Raw genomic sequence first — 15,436 nt, forward strand, 5'->3', positions numbered from 1 at the left:
CCTGTCTTGAAATATTGTTTTGTGAAACAGTAGAAAGAATAAAGCTTGCTATTTACCATAAGTCCTAGAGGTGCTTTGTGAAAAGGGCCCCTGATTACATAAATGGTATACAGCAATTGAATCCTAAACAATATAACATTTTATTAAAGGTATTCACTGCCCAATTAAAGTACATAAAAATATATAATACACAAGTCAACAGGGTACCTTTTTGTTGACCATGTACTTTATATTGCTAATTGAAAATAAGACCAAACATCTAGAATTTTCAAAAGATACTGCGATATCAATTAGGGTTACCTTGATAGAAAAAAGATCATTCTTATTGTGAAATAATTGTCACTGTTAATCTTATGCCTTCTGTCCCTAATCTCTTCCTGCCAGGGCAGATTTGGTTGCTTCTTTGCTGTTATAATTACATATGCAGCTGTTATTAGTTTTTTTTTTTTTTTTTTTTTTTTTTTTTTTTAGAAAAACCTCTTTATATTTTATTTTAGAGAAACACAATATAAAACAATGCATGAGCATGTTCAAACAGAAGGAAACGTAGTAACCAAAAGATAGATTAGCCTAAAGGCATTAAAAGAAGGTACATTAACCTAACAATTTTTATTGTATTTTTTGGTTTCTGCTCAATTTACATTTGTGACATTTTACTGTTTTGTTTTGTCAAAAAATAACAACAACAACAACATGACTTTGCTATGATTCATTAAACTGGGAATTACTGTCTTCCTGGACCATTAAAAACCAGATGGAATTGCAACATGCACATGCTCAGACCACCTCCAGAGAAAGCAATCTATTAATAAAGGAAATGTGACTCTCACTCTGAAGCCCACTTTGATCCTTCCCACTAAAAAACAATTACCTGTGTGTTGAGCCTAGAGTCTGGTGAACTCTCGCTGTCGACGCTGTTTGTTCGGTCAATCTGTGCTTTCGAGTTCTGACGATCTTTCATTGAAGTGCTTCGGGGGCGTCTGTGCTGCTTAATTTCTACTTTGCTAAATAAAATACAAAACAAAAAAGAGATGGCTAACATCCCTTGGCACTGACCATGAGATTCGTATGTATATTTGTAAAAAATCGCATCCATATAACTTCTTAATGTGCCATGACATACACCTTAATGAGTGTAAAAGCAAAAATAATTTTAAAATAGTTTTAATCCTATGCTGTTTTCAGAAAAAAAGTGATGACTCCTCTACACAATTAAACCTTACAAGAGTAGTCAGAAACCAGCTTAAATGGGGCATGTTACAGCAAAACAAGCAAACAACAAAACAACTAAATTAATGTTTCCTGAAAGAAATGTTTGGATAGAGTCAGGTTAACATTAGTGTAACTTGAAAAAGGCCAGTTATCATGACTGACACAATAAGACATCACCAATTTATTCATGTTTGAATGGCAACCCAAATGCAACTAGAGACTATGCAAACTACTGCATATATTATAACATGTAAGGTACTTTTTTTAAAGCTTATTTATATTTAAATTTAAAAAAAATTACCTAAGAAAACATAAAATAAAAAAGACAAAACACCCTGTACCACAGACAGTCTTTACTAGACAAAAAAATGTTTAAACAATTGTGAAACAGAAGCAGATTAATTTACCTGGGTGAGACAAGGTTCTGGGACTCTGTTTTACTGAGCTTCCCAACAGAAGAAGTCAGTTTATCTGTGCTAGTGTCCCAGGTGCTGGCACTCCCAGTGCCTAAATCCTCCTCCTCAGCCTCCTGCAGGAATCAGGACATTCTGAGTTAAAAAACTGTGAACAGTGGGCTTGGGGAGCGGGCGAATCAGCTTGTTAGTGGAATCCCACACGCTGCAGCATCTTGTCCACTGCGGGACCAAACGTATGCCCTGGAGCGATCGGGGCATCCAACAGCAGTGCTCTGCCCACCCCCCCGTCAGGCATGTGTGGTACAGGTTTGGTGGTTTTAGCACCATGTCGGACTGGGTCGGTACCACATCGAATCCAGATCAGCATCGGGACGGTACCAGGTTGGTTCGGTACCGATTCGGTGGCTTAAGCACCGGGTCGGTACGGTACCTGGTCGGAACCGGGAAGGTACCAGTTGGGTGGCTTTAGCACCAGGTCGGTACAGTACCTCGTCAGAACTGGGTCGGAACCGGTTGGGCAACTTCAGCACTGGTTTGGTAAGGTACGGTACAGGTTCAGAACTGGGTTGGTACCTGGATGATACCGAGTCGATTCGTTACCGATTCGGTGCGGGTACGGTCCGGGATGGTAACGGTACGTTAACCTGGGTCCCGGGTCGGTATGGGTCCACCGGTTTGCAGTCACCACGGGTGGCAACGTACAGGGATGCCCATCTGTAAAAGCCACTGGCAAAACCACTCAGTCAGTACCACACACGAGACTGAGGGAAGCCTGCTTGTTAGAGTGGACTTTGCAATGGTGAAGCTAAACTGCTGTCACCAAAATGGCATCAAGATACTGTGGTTGAAATTGCTTAAAGCAACAACAACAAAAGTGAGTATCTCGGTCCTGAGCATTGCTGCTGAGCACCATGTTGCAGACAGACCTGTCCGTAAAATCTGTAAAAGAACAGAAAACACACAAAGAGAAAACACTTTCTCAACAAAAAACAGTAATTAAACAATTATATAAATAACATAAAATGTCTTGTATAGTGTTAAAAAGCAAACACAATATTTAAAATAAGCTCCAGCTGGAGTCATAGTCTTATGCTGCTGGATCCCTGGGAAGGAGCGACTCGAGCCGCTGACTTCATGCGGGGCACAAGACTGCAGCAGGTCGTAACAAGCATCAGGCTGTAGTGCACACAAAAACGCGTAAATAGAAAAGCATAATTGGCAATAACTATTACAGCGATTTTGTTCTCAGAGAAGGTGAGACTGGGAGAAAAATGAAGTGGCGAGCTATAACTGGAGAAACAAAGGTTAAACAGATGGGTACGATGACTCGTATACACTGGCTAGACGCAAGTCAATAGATGTAAAGATACAAGGTAGAGAATCGCTCACCCCTGGTGTGGATTCCACAATAACCTCTTCCGGATACCTGGAGGGGGCAGGTTTGCTCTTCTCGCATGCAAGGAATTCGCCAGTCTGCAGGTAAAATGGACAATCCACATCAAACCACATCTAACAATAATCAGACACACTGTGTGAAGCTTTGTTATAAACCCAGTAAAATTCAGAACATGCATGTTTTAGGAGGTTTCATTGTTTGGCTCCAGTTTGTGATTCCATCAGAATTCTTTAGTCAACATGTTTGCCTTCCACTAATGATGGCACAACAAGCCAATAGTCAATCTACACAAGTCCTACTACAGTATGGCTCAGAACTTTGACAGAAAAAAAAAAATTTGTATATATATATTAAAAATTAAAAATAAAAACTGAAATAGCTTAGTTGGATAAGTGTCCACCCCCTTTGTATTAGCAATCCTAAATTAGCTCAGCTGTAACCAATAGCCTTCAAAATCACAAACCAAGTTAAGTGGCCTCCACCTGTGTTAAATTGTAGTGATTCACAATATTTCAGGACAAATTCAGCAGTTCCTGTAGGTTCCCTCTGCAGGGTAGTGCATTTCAAAGCAAAGACTCAACCATGAGCACCAAGGCGCTTTTAAAAGAACTCCGGGACAAAGTTGTTGAAAGCAACAGATCAGGGGATGGGTATAAAAAAATATCAAAGGCCTTGAATATCCCTTGGAGCACGGTCAATACGATTATTAAGAAGTTGAAGGTATGTGGCACCACCAAAACCCCGCCTAGATCAGGCCGTCCCTCCAAACTGGATGACCGAGCAAGGAGAATGATCAGTGAGGCTACCAAGAGGCCAATGGCAACTTTGCAGGAGCTACAGGCTTTTATGGCAAAGACTAGTCAAAGTGTGCATGTGACAACAATATCCCAAGCACTCCACAAATCTGGCCTGTATGGTAGGGTGGCAAGAAAGAAGCCATTACTCAAGAAAGCCCACCTTGAATCCCGTTTGAAGTATGCAAAAAAAAAAAAACTTTGGGAGATTCTGTAGCCATGTGGCAAAAGGTTTTGTGGTCTGACTAAACTAAAATGGAACTTTGGCGCAAACCCAACACAGCGCATCACCCAAAGAACACCATCCCTACTGTGAAGCATGGTGGGGGCAGCATCATGTTATGGGGATGTTTCTCATCGGCAGGGACTGGGGCACTTGTCAGGATAGAAGGGAAAATGAATGGAGCAAACTACAGAGAAGTCCTTGAAGAAAACCTGCTGCCCTCTGCAAGAAAGCTGAAAATGGGACGGAAGTTCAACTTTCAGCATGACAACGACCCAAAGCACACAGCCAAAGCTACACTGGAGTGGCTAAGGAACAAAAAGGTAAATGTTCTTCAGTGGCCCAGTCAGAGCCTCGACTTAAATCCAATCAAAAATTTGTGGCATGACTTGAAGATTGCTGTCCACCAACACACCCCAAGGAACTTGACAGAGCTGAAAAGTTTTGTAAAGAAGAATGGTCAAATATTGCCAAATCTAGGTGTGCAAAGTTGGTAGAGACCTATCCCAACAGACTCACAGCTGTAACTGCTGCCAAAGGTGCTTCCACCAAGTATTAACTCAGGGGGGTGGAGACTTATCCAATTATGATCTTTCACTTTTGTATTTAATATATAATTTTTTTCTCAATAAAAACTTTTCTCCCCTTAACAGTGTCGAGTATGGTGTTTAGATACGTGGAAAAAAAAATCCTCATTTAAATGCATGAAACTCTGAGGCACTGACCCAACAAAATGTGAAAAAAAAGGTGTAAACTTTCTGTGACGTCATAAATTACGAGACCGAAGGCCGAGTTTATAAACTGTCACAGAAACCCGAGATGAAATTGTTTTCCTGTAACTTATTGAAGAGGTCCAACTATTTATTTATTTATTTTTTTATAATACAGGGATACCCTTGTGATGCTAATATTAAAGAAGACGAGGTTCAGCAGTACAGTTGGGATTTTTTTAAACTTTGTGTTTCAGTGCTGTACAGACGTTCTATATCGTTATCTGTTACTGCTTCAGCTTTATTTGGATGACTGCCGTTACCTTGGTTTTAATTTCCTGTTCCTCTCCAGTTTCTCCGAGATACGAATGTACCACCTTTACATCATTTTTCTTTTTTTTTCTTTTTAACGTATTCTCATTTTGTTGATCATTAATGAACATTTCTGTACTGCATGTTGTCGACTGATTGAAAAAGAACCATTTTGTGTTTGAATAGATGGTCTTGAGGAGTTGAATAGGTCAAAGTTCAAGTATATTTTCCTCTAGAGGAATTATCACTTTTTGATGTCACTATTGTGGTAGGTAATATGCCTTTTTTTCAAATGGCTCAGGATGCAAGTATAACCTTCATCCATATATTATATACAATCAACCAAGTCCAAAACTTACACATAAGAGAGCAAGAGAAGAAAAGATTTGGAGTGGGGTTGGCTGACACCATTCCCATCTATTACAATTCTCGCTCACTTGAAAGGAACAGAAGTCAAATATAGTATTTAATTCCTTTTTTACTTGTATTAATTGCTTTTAATGTTTGTGCAAATACTGTAGGACAGGCCCCAAATAGCCAACCACAGTGCCTTAGCCCAGAACCAGTAGTCTCAGCCACAGTCAGAAATAGACCTTTAATATATGACACAGCCACTGCCTCAATCTACCCATCCATCCATCAATCAATCAGTAACTGATGGGCCCTGATGCTGAATATCCTTGAACTGATAGTGCTGAATCTATAAAAAATGAAAAATGTGAAAGTGAAAGGAATGGCAAATCCTTAATATTAGTCAGAGGGAAAAACAATCAAGCAGACTTTCAACTGAATAGAAAATGCTATTAGAGACAAGACAGAGAATTGGATTATAAACCTTATGGATCGTCTCAGACATAAAAAGGAGAGTGGTTATCATCCTATGGTAATGTAGATGCCCTCTAAACTAACAGGGATTTTTATAATCTTAAAAATCACTTAATGATGATTTAGGGGGTGATTTGATCAGATTAGACCAACCTGCTGGGAAAAAAAAAACACAGCTAGATGTTACTGGGGTATTCTAACAGCACTGGATTTCACGAATAACTCTAAGAGGTCATTTCAAACTAACCATGGACAGCTGCTTGATTTAACCCAAGGCTATTCCCACAGTACTATTACATGTTCCAAAATTCAGCTGTAGCTTATCTGTTCAGTTCAGGATATGTGTTACAGCAAAACGAGCAAACAATACATTGTAAAATCAAACTGTATTCTTATGTAACAAAAGGGTGTTGGGAAGCCTGAGTGCCACACTCACAGGAATGGCATGGTCTCTGTTCTGGCTCTTCTGGCTTTGCAGGCTCCCAATCTCTGTCTGTGAACTGGAATGTGACATTCCTTCAAAGAACGGCCTGTAAAAAAAAAAAAAAATGTACATGTTACATTTACTGGTAGGTGAGAATCTAAAACCGAGTAGAATACAATTTGCATGCATTCATGTAAATCTATTTATCAAGTTATACTCCTTTGTATAAAGAATTATTGACTGTTGAAACTATAGTCCAATGGTGGACAAGGCATCGACACTATAAAAAAATAAAACAAATGTTTAAAAAAAAAACAAAAAAAAAAACCACAAAACAAGATTCATGAAAAAGTAAATTTTTTTATTAAAAAGTTCTTTATAGTGCATTTTCATTTTATGTTTACACGTTTAAAATTTTTACAGCCTTAAATGAAATGTTACCTACTGCATTTACTCTGCAATCTAGTTTTTCCTTACTTGAGTTTAGGCTTCGGCGTGCTCAGGACGCTCTCGTTATCCTCCATTTCAGGCCCGCTGTCGCTGGGGTTGTAGACCTCCAGACTGTCATAAAGCAGATCCAGATCCTCTTCTACCTCCTGGGTCTGATCCACCGGGTCAGAATCCAGAACCTGCAGCAGCAACAACACACTCATTCAACAGCTGTCCTGAATCAAAGGTTTGAACAATTTCTGCATGTCAGTTTAACATTCTACATTTCAGCTAGGCACATTCTCTGTGACTTCGTGCTAGGACATCATGCACAGGGAATCCAGTCATTTAGCAATAAGGTGAGATGCAGCAACCTGATTAATACACCACCCATTCGATATATCGCGGGTGTCGGGGTCCAATATAAATCTGCTATATATCGAGGGCCGCGATATAGTGAGAGACCCATAGAAAAACAAATAGGCTATCAAATAAATACTGTACAACCACTCCCTTGTTTATCGGGGTTTCAGGGTCCAGTATAAATCCTCTACGCAACCTGCTTTTTCAAATTTTTCATATAAGAAGCAGCACACCGTTTTAATTCGTTAATTGTAACTGATTCTCATCAACTTGAGCCTCCAGTTAATTTCGTGAGTCTTCCTCTCCTTTCTCAAATGAACAAACCTGCTGCATTGAAAGAATCCATTCCCAATATAGGAGGCTTGTTGCTAGGGAGCTGACGTCGCTGCCTTGTGACTTTTGCTAGTGCATTGCTACCACACGTGACACTGCGTTGGCTAAAACAAAAACCGCTTCAGCAAGTAGATATTTAATTTGCTTTGTGTTATTGTGCAATATGTGTGTAATGCTTTGTTTTTAACTGTTTTTTATATTGTTGTTTGTGACGTGCAGTAAAAAATGAAATGAACAGTAATTCTAAGTGCCTATGTATATTGCAGCCAAGGCATATGCATTTAGAAAGTAAAAATGGGAAGCCAACTCCAGGACCGCAACAATACTGCGGATTCAGATAAGTGAGGGGCGACATAATGAGGGGTGGGTGTATATCAAAACTACTGGTAATTAACAACCCACTTAAGAACCGCATACCAAAACACAGCAGTTTTAACAAAACTCACTTTCATGGGGCTCTGAATCTAAAAACAGAACTGCAAATGACCATGCTTCAGATATAAATAAAACCAGACAGACAGCAGGTAAGAGTGGATGAAGGACTGCCGCCTCCAGCATTCCCGCACAAGTAGTCTGGGCGAGGAACAGGCTGTACGTGGATAAATACTTCATATTAACCAAAACAAGATCGTTAAATTAACTGTGTTCAGGTTTACTGCTGATAGTTTAGATCAAATTTGTTTAATCATATTAATTATCTGCATCATGAAACAGCAGGCTAAATAAAGCCAGGAGACACTTCAGTTTTTTTTTTGTTAGTTTTTTCTCAAATAAAACCATAAATGAGAACAATACAGCACAGTGCAAAGCGAGCTAATCAAGTGCGGAACGTGTCTGTCACGTAATAAAACCAATAAACAAATAAAGGCAACTGCCTATTTTACTGCCAGACACTTGCCATTGTAAAGACTTTAAGATAGAGATCAATAAGCAATAAAACAAGAGGCTTGTTCTTGATGAACCCCCTATACTAAATGTGTTAATGATTTCATGAACCAGCAGTTCGTTCTGAGAAAATCACCTGTGACAACAAAGCTGCTGTATGTCCTGTCCTGTAAAACCTAAAGAAGAACACAGAACTGATATCCTACGAAAAGACTGATTGATATAGATTGATTTATTCATACTGTATTATATATCTAAATACACAAAGAAAACAAACAGGTTCACCTTCATGTCAATAAAGACAATGCAGATGTGGAGAAAACCTCAAAATAAATAAATAAATCACAGAAATACAAGGTTTTACCATTTAACATTGCTGACCTTACATCCAGAAAAAAATATGCTTTTAGATCAAGCATACGATATTCTTTGCCTTGCTTCTCTAGTCATTTGACAGTTTGAAAATTGTCCTTTTGGCAGCCGGTAAATGAAAAGTGAATTGTTAAGTTTTTTCATATGATCGATGAAGTTGTAGACAGTGACACAGATTAATCTCTTATCTCTCCAATCTCTTCGGCTAACATTTACGCCTGATGAATGTTATTTCAGTAATGTTTAAGGCAGCCATAGTCTCCTGGGGAACAAGCAGTCTCACACATTTCATTCACACAAATTATTTATAAATCTACACCTCTAAATTAAACTGAAAATTACAGCCTTGTGAAGGAAAGTAATACTAATACTTTTTTTCTAATCTCTTTCTACCGTATGCATTAAGACTTTGAACTTGTTTGAAATCCATTGTATTTATTTAATGTCCAGTGATTTTTACTGGTGCATTGGCATCCACTCCTGCACACATACAGTGGTGCACATTTTTCCCAGAACATTTGCATATTCTACTACTGCTCTTAATTGTACGTATTTCCTACATCTTGTACTTGCTTTTATCTGTATTCATGTCTTTTGTAATTGCTCTTATTTGAAATCGTTCTTACCATTTATCATACTTACAATGTCCTCTTAATGGACTTTACTTGTATAACCAAATATTTTTAAGTTTAAATGATGTTATAATACCAACATTGTCTAAAAATCCTGTGAAAAGTCTTGGGAAAAGTCTTATGATGGGGACCTAAAGGATACAATTCACGTGGGAGAAGTGAGACAACAAGCAGTGCATGGGTTAAAGAGCACAGACAGCACTGCAAACTTAAACTGGTGTTTTCAGTTTGGTCTACTGCCAAGACATCTGTGACCACTCACTGTGTATGAGGTTTCCTTGACAACAGTAGAGAAGCTGGAAGCGTTAATCAGTTCATACGTCAGGAAATGGTTAGGAGGTCTATGCTGCCTCAGTATAGTAAAGGGATACTGCAGCTACATGTCTTAGCTCTAACCGAGGAGTTAAGTGCACCAAGGTTTGAATGGAAATGACATTGGTAGAGTCACACAACAAATGTGTGAGGGAGACAGCACCTGTGTTGAAAACTGGAAGAAAGTGGGCAGCAAAGGAATCTGTGGAAGATGCAAAGGCTGCCCTTCGTATCAGTGATATCACAGGGAAAGTACAGCATGGAAGAGAAAGCCTTGGTCTCAGTTTAGCTCCTCCTACATGGCACAAAAGCAGCCCCAGCTGAACAGAGGAAGCTTGTAGTCAAAGAGGTGCAAAAGCAGGAGAAGTTGAGGTGCATAAAGGGCAGTTTCCCAGGCCAAGCGGGGAAAATGGACAAGATGGGAGTGTGTGGGACAAAGCAAGATCTATGGACAATGGAACAGAGCAGGATCAGTTTCCTCATCAGGTCAACATATCGTGTTCTCACATCACCACAGAACTTTAAACTATGGGTAGGAGAGGATCCGTGGTGTCCTTTGTGTTCAGGACTGTTTAATTGGTGTCATGATCAGGTGCTGCAATGTTTGGCCGTAGCATTGGAAGACAAGCGCAGCATGACCAGCAGGTTACAACCAATTCCAGCAATATATAACAAAAGAACAACAACAACACTCCTCCGTCCAGCAGAGCAACCACCAAGAAAAGGTATTAAAACTAAAACTTGTCTAGAACAACTGGAAGCTGCTAGAGACTGTAAAATGCTGGCAGATGTTGGACAACGGCCTATTTTCCCACCTGAGATTGCCACCACTAACCTTCGACCTGATATTGTCTTTGGTCTGGATTAGCAAGCCTTGTTCCTATTACAGTTAACAGTGCCAAGGGAGGATGCTGTGGATGAGGCTGAAGCGGAACAGTGAGGATGGAGAGTCCAGGTTTACCCAGTGGAGGTGGGTTGTCGATGATTTGTGGCACACTCCATAACCTGGTTTCTCAGAGACATTGGATTCAGTGGTCAAGAGTTGCGGCACATAGTGACAAACTTAGCTGAAGAAGCAGAGAGGAGCAGCAACTGGAGAAGTACCCTACTCAGCTCAGTCCAGATGGTTGTCATGCTGATGCGCTAGGGAGACCGCACTGTGGTTGCTCCCTGTAGCCAGCATTGCAGCTGTTGTGTGTGCTAATGCACAAGGAAGGGAAAATAGGCTGATCCCTGGAGCCAGCATTACACTTCAGCCACCAACACCAGTCAGAAGGATATCTACGTCATCGGATGTAAGTAAACGCAGATGGATCACATTAGTTTACAGTAAAATAAGCTATGTCTTAGTTGGTGCTTATGTTGGCGAGAGCTGAGTCCAATAAAAGCATGAAGTTTTAACACCTACTCTCATGTAATGGAATTAATAATAATCCTGAACTTGCTCTTATTTTCTACTTACATTTCTGTAGTTTATAACTTCTCTTATCTGTAATGTGATATTCTATAATGTGATACTTACTGTAAGTCACCCTCGATAAGGGTGTTTTTTTTTTTTAAATGTTTAGAGACATTGGGAAATATGGCTAATTAAATCTACATATGTACAGTATATCTGCTATTCAAACCATTCCCTGCCAGCTCTGGAATACACCCATGTATTAGGACTCAAAGCATTTGTTAAGCTCCATGTTAAAGTGACCCAACCTGTACTTATAAAGGCAACATATTTGTTTCTACTTTTCATTAAGGCCTGTATATGGCAATATTTAATGCTTTTTAAAAATAAAGATTTGTTTTAAGGTTTTTCATGCTTTCGTTTTTAAGCTTTCTTTTCACCCCTTTAAATAAAATGTTCTCATAGCAATTTTTACATTTTTATATCTGTACTTACCAGTTGTGTAAATAAATAAATAAATAAATAAAATAAAATAAACCTCTAGCAATAAACTTGGAGACAGATTCAGGTTAAACCTGAATCTTTGACAGCACCTGTTTCTAGTGAGCTTTCTCAGGTGAAGCAGTTTTATTTTTTTTACATTGTTGTATTTTTTTTTCAATATCCTTTATTAAATTAATAATATCAGACATGTTTTCAGTGTGACTTTGTAACAGATAGCTCCTAATTTGCTGTGTGCCTCAGCTCCTGCAGCTCTTGTCTAGCTTGTCAGTCAAACTCTGCCTTGACTTGGATATCTGCCATCAGTGGCAAATCATAAAATGGTAAAATTGGGTTTTGCACTGCCAACTCCCAGAAAGTTTAAAAGGGAACAAATACTTTTTTTATAATACCATAACCACCACCACCTCCCACAACGTTCTGCAATGCAAAGTGGCCTACTGACTATATAACCACTGTTCACATACATTTTTCTCAGCTGATTGGATTTAATGATCACGTGTACATAAGAGACTAATATAATGAGGGGGTTATCTTGGCTTATGTTATTCCTTGTGCATCTTCAAGGTTATGCTCTTAAGGAGGAGGCCAAGTTACTGACATGACTGCACCTTTTCTTGGTTTAAAATTTCTGCAACTATTACTGCAGTTATCCCTCGTCATAAGGCAGCCCTTTATACCCCAGAACAGGTTAAAAGGCTGTATGGATATCGCTCCCATTTGCCGTGTTATGATATGGACTTGAATACATAAGTGATCTCATTTTCACTTGTTCAAAGAAAGCAGATTCCTTAATAAATACAACTACTCAACAATCAGAGACGCTGTCTGGAACAGCTCAGCTCTCTGCAACTGTCTAATTGAACAGAGGAAAAAAATGTGTAGTGCTTTAGAGCAGAGAGGGTTATATCCAATGGCAATGGATGCGATCTTTCCTGCCAAGTGGAAACCGTAAAAACTGTGCTTTTAATTCCAGCTATAATTTTAAATAAAGTCACACTGATTAAATAAATTGATCATAAAACCTGTAATTTCTTTGTGCTGGTGGTTTTCCCAGCCCAGCATTATGCAGCCTTCAGTGTAACAGAGACTTCCCAGAACAGTCTTATTACCTCCCTGACATCAAAGTGCTTCCCCAGACCTGCAAGTTATGAGTGGAATAACAGGATACAAAGACAAAGACAGACCAACACCATCAACCCTTCACCTATCAAAGACTAATCTTTTTGTAAACTAAACACAAAGTTGTATAACCTCACACAATTGGAATTGTGTAGTTGAATGTATTAACATACATAAGAATAAAGTAAATTAATAAAATATGAAATAATGTTTATTTCGGCATAATACTTAAACATGGCGCTAGACATCTCAATCCAACAATACAGCTTCTCGAATGGACGACTGTACTGGTACAGCTTGGCAATCATTTTTATTATAAAAAAATACAAATCCCTCACACCCCCATTGCTATAACTGTAATCTTCAAAGACATATCCAGTTCTGCTATACCCATCCTTAGCCTCACACATTCCTGACAACCTGAGCCCCCAAAAAAAAATTATATATATATATTTATTTATTAAGGTCGAAACCTGGTGGTCTGATGAGTCTAGTTTTGCTCGGGCAAACCTAATTTCACCAAGGGATTCTGGGCAAATCCCAAAGTTACCATTTTTTTCGGCACTCGCCCGCATCCAATCGGGTGAATCTAGATTGGCCCAGAACTTGAAAAAAACGACAGTGCAAAACCGTTATTTCAACAGTTTTCACTGAATTTCGGGAGCTAGCCCGGGCATCTAGTTTCGTCCAACGCTACAGAATCCATACTGGGCAAATCTGGTTCGCCCATGCCAGAAATTTGGGCGAGTCTAGTTTCGTCCAAAACTCCAACATCAATGGTGGGCCAATCTAGTTTTGCCTATGCCAAATATTTGGGCGAGTCTAGTTTTGCATTTCTACACTCTCCCCTGCCAGCTGCCAAGTACGTGTCGGGGTAGCTGCCTCGTCTCTACTTCTGACAACAATGCAGCGACTGTGTGCTGGGTTTCCAGAGGCGGTGCAGAAAAGGCAGGACACGGGGGCTGGTTTTAATAGCGGTTAAAACCACTCTTTATTAGCGATCTCTGCCAAAAAGTTAAAAAGGTCAAAAAAAGTCTTGCACCGCTATATGCACAGGCAAACTCGCCTCACAAACACAAACACAACAGAGAGATAAATAATACGTTAATTGTTCGTGTTCAAATCTTCATTTGTTTTTATCTTCGTTAAAAGATAGTTAAGATTGTAACAGGGTCAACAATGCCCCTCTTATATATCACATATTTATTTGTCACTTGTATGTTTTATTTTTATAATTGTACACTTCAATTTGATTAGTGCACTTTTTTTATATATAGTGTCGACTAGCACTTTGTAATTGATTTAACACATTCTAGTAGCTTCTCCACTCAGTCCACTTGTAATGTCTCATTGGGTACCGACTCACTGAATTATTGATAGTTTACCCACCTGTGTGTGGCGAGTTTGCAAAACAAGGACAAAAACAGATCGATGTTGGAGCTTTGGACGAAACTAGACTCGCCCAAATTAATGGCATGGGTGAACCAGATTCGCCCAGCATCAATGTTGAAGCACTGGACGAAACTAGATTCGCCCAGGCTAGACCTGAAATTCAGTGAAAACGGGTTTCGCCCAGTCATTTTTTTCAAGTTCTGGGCCAATCTAGATTTGCCCGACTAGAAGCAGGCAAGTGCTGAAAAAAAGTGGTAACTTCGGGATTTGCCCAGAAGCCCTTGGTGAAACTAGATTGGCCTGGGCAAAACTAGACTCGCCAGACCACCGGGTTTCACCTTTAACACACACATTATATATATATATATATATATATATACACATACATACATACACACAAACACACATATACTGCAGTATATACTGTATATAATAACAGACTCCAACACTCCTTAAAGGAATCTCGAGTTGCACAGCTCAGTGATGCTGTATATTTCAGCCATATTGCAGCAGCTGCACAGGCCCCCTTGGCAACCGATACTTTACGTTTTGCTGACAGACCTCACATAATTCGTTTTTACTTCCACCCATCCTGCTTGACAGTAGGGTAATGCAATTACAGCACAAAGCTCTATTTCTAATGGAGCCAATAAAGGACATGACAAACCTATGCTAGCTGCCCAATGTACTTGGCCTAATTAGATTAGATAGAGCTGGGAAAGCAGGCAACAGAACAGATGTAAGACTTACTTTTCACATGAGCTTTGTAAACTTACAACGACTGAAATCATTTAATGTATGTGCTGTGTCTATTATCTGAAACAAAAACCCATTGTAAATGTGAAATAAATGGCAAGTTATCAAAAGTGCCCAGCCATTTAAAGTGGAGGTATCAAAAATGCAAGCTAAGCTAGAAGAAACAATTGGGGCAACCTTGGACAGCACCAAGCAAATAGGCACAACTGTAAAAGCAGTGGGGGCAAGGTTGGCTCAATTGTTTCTACTAACTTGGCTTGTGTTTTTTATTCAAGTTCGATCCGCTTTTATTGTGCCTGAAAAACACAAGTTTTTTCACATTTCACATTTCCAATTTGTTTTTGTTTCAGATATCACTTTTTTTTCACTTAATGGATAATAACACACACACACACACACACACACATTACAGGAATAGCAAAATTGTTCATCTTATACTGAGGCAATGTATTGCTGCTTGGATAGGGTAAATGTAAAAAGTATCTATGTTCAATAAAAGTGTAATTCATATCAACTACACTTTTGTCACGTAAAAAATGTGTTTATATATATTTTTTTTTAAGTTTGCAATACAAACCCTGTGTGGGAGTCGAACCCAAGACGTGATTCCATAAGCAGCTATCATAAT

At 39.2% G+C, this 15,436-nt stretch overlaps 1 protein-coding gene across 1 annotated transcript in view; it reads right to left on the reverse strand.

The window, feature by feature from the left end:
* The window catches only part of LOC121315700 (phosphofurin acidic cluster sorting protein 2-like), a 90,986-nt gene that overhangs the window by 16,980 nt on the left and 58,570 nt on the right, over positions 1-15,436 (reverse strand). Inside the window, exons 9-13 of the mRNA XM_041250029.1 lie at positions 6,790-6,941; positions 6,325-6,418; positions 3,018-3,101; positions 1,620-1,741; positions 872-1,004 (exon numbers count right to left, since the gene is read on the reverse strand). Of these exons, the coding sequence (XP_041105963.1) occupies positions 872-1,004; positions 1,620-1,741; positions 3,018-3,101; positions 6,325-6,418; positions 6,790-6,941 (585 nt within the window). The remainder of the gene's footprint in view (positions 1-871; positions 1,005-1,619; positions 1,742-3,017; positions 3,102-6,324; positions 6,419-6,789; positions 6,942-15,436) is intronic.

This window comes from Polyodon spathula, chromosome 5 (genome assembly GCF_017654505.1).
Source record: "Polyodon spathula isolate WHYD16114869_AA chromosome 5, ASM1765450v1, whole genome shotgun sequence".
Taxonomy (NCBI): Eukaryota; Metazoa; Chordata; class Actinopteri; order Acipenseriformes; family Polyodontidae; genus Polyodon; species Polyodon spathula.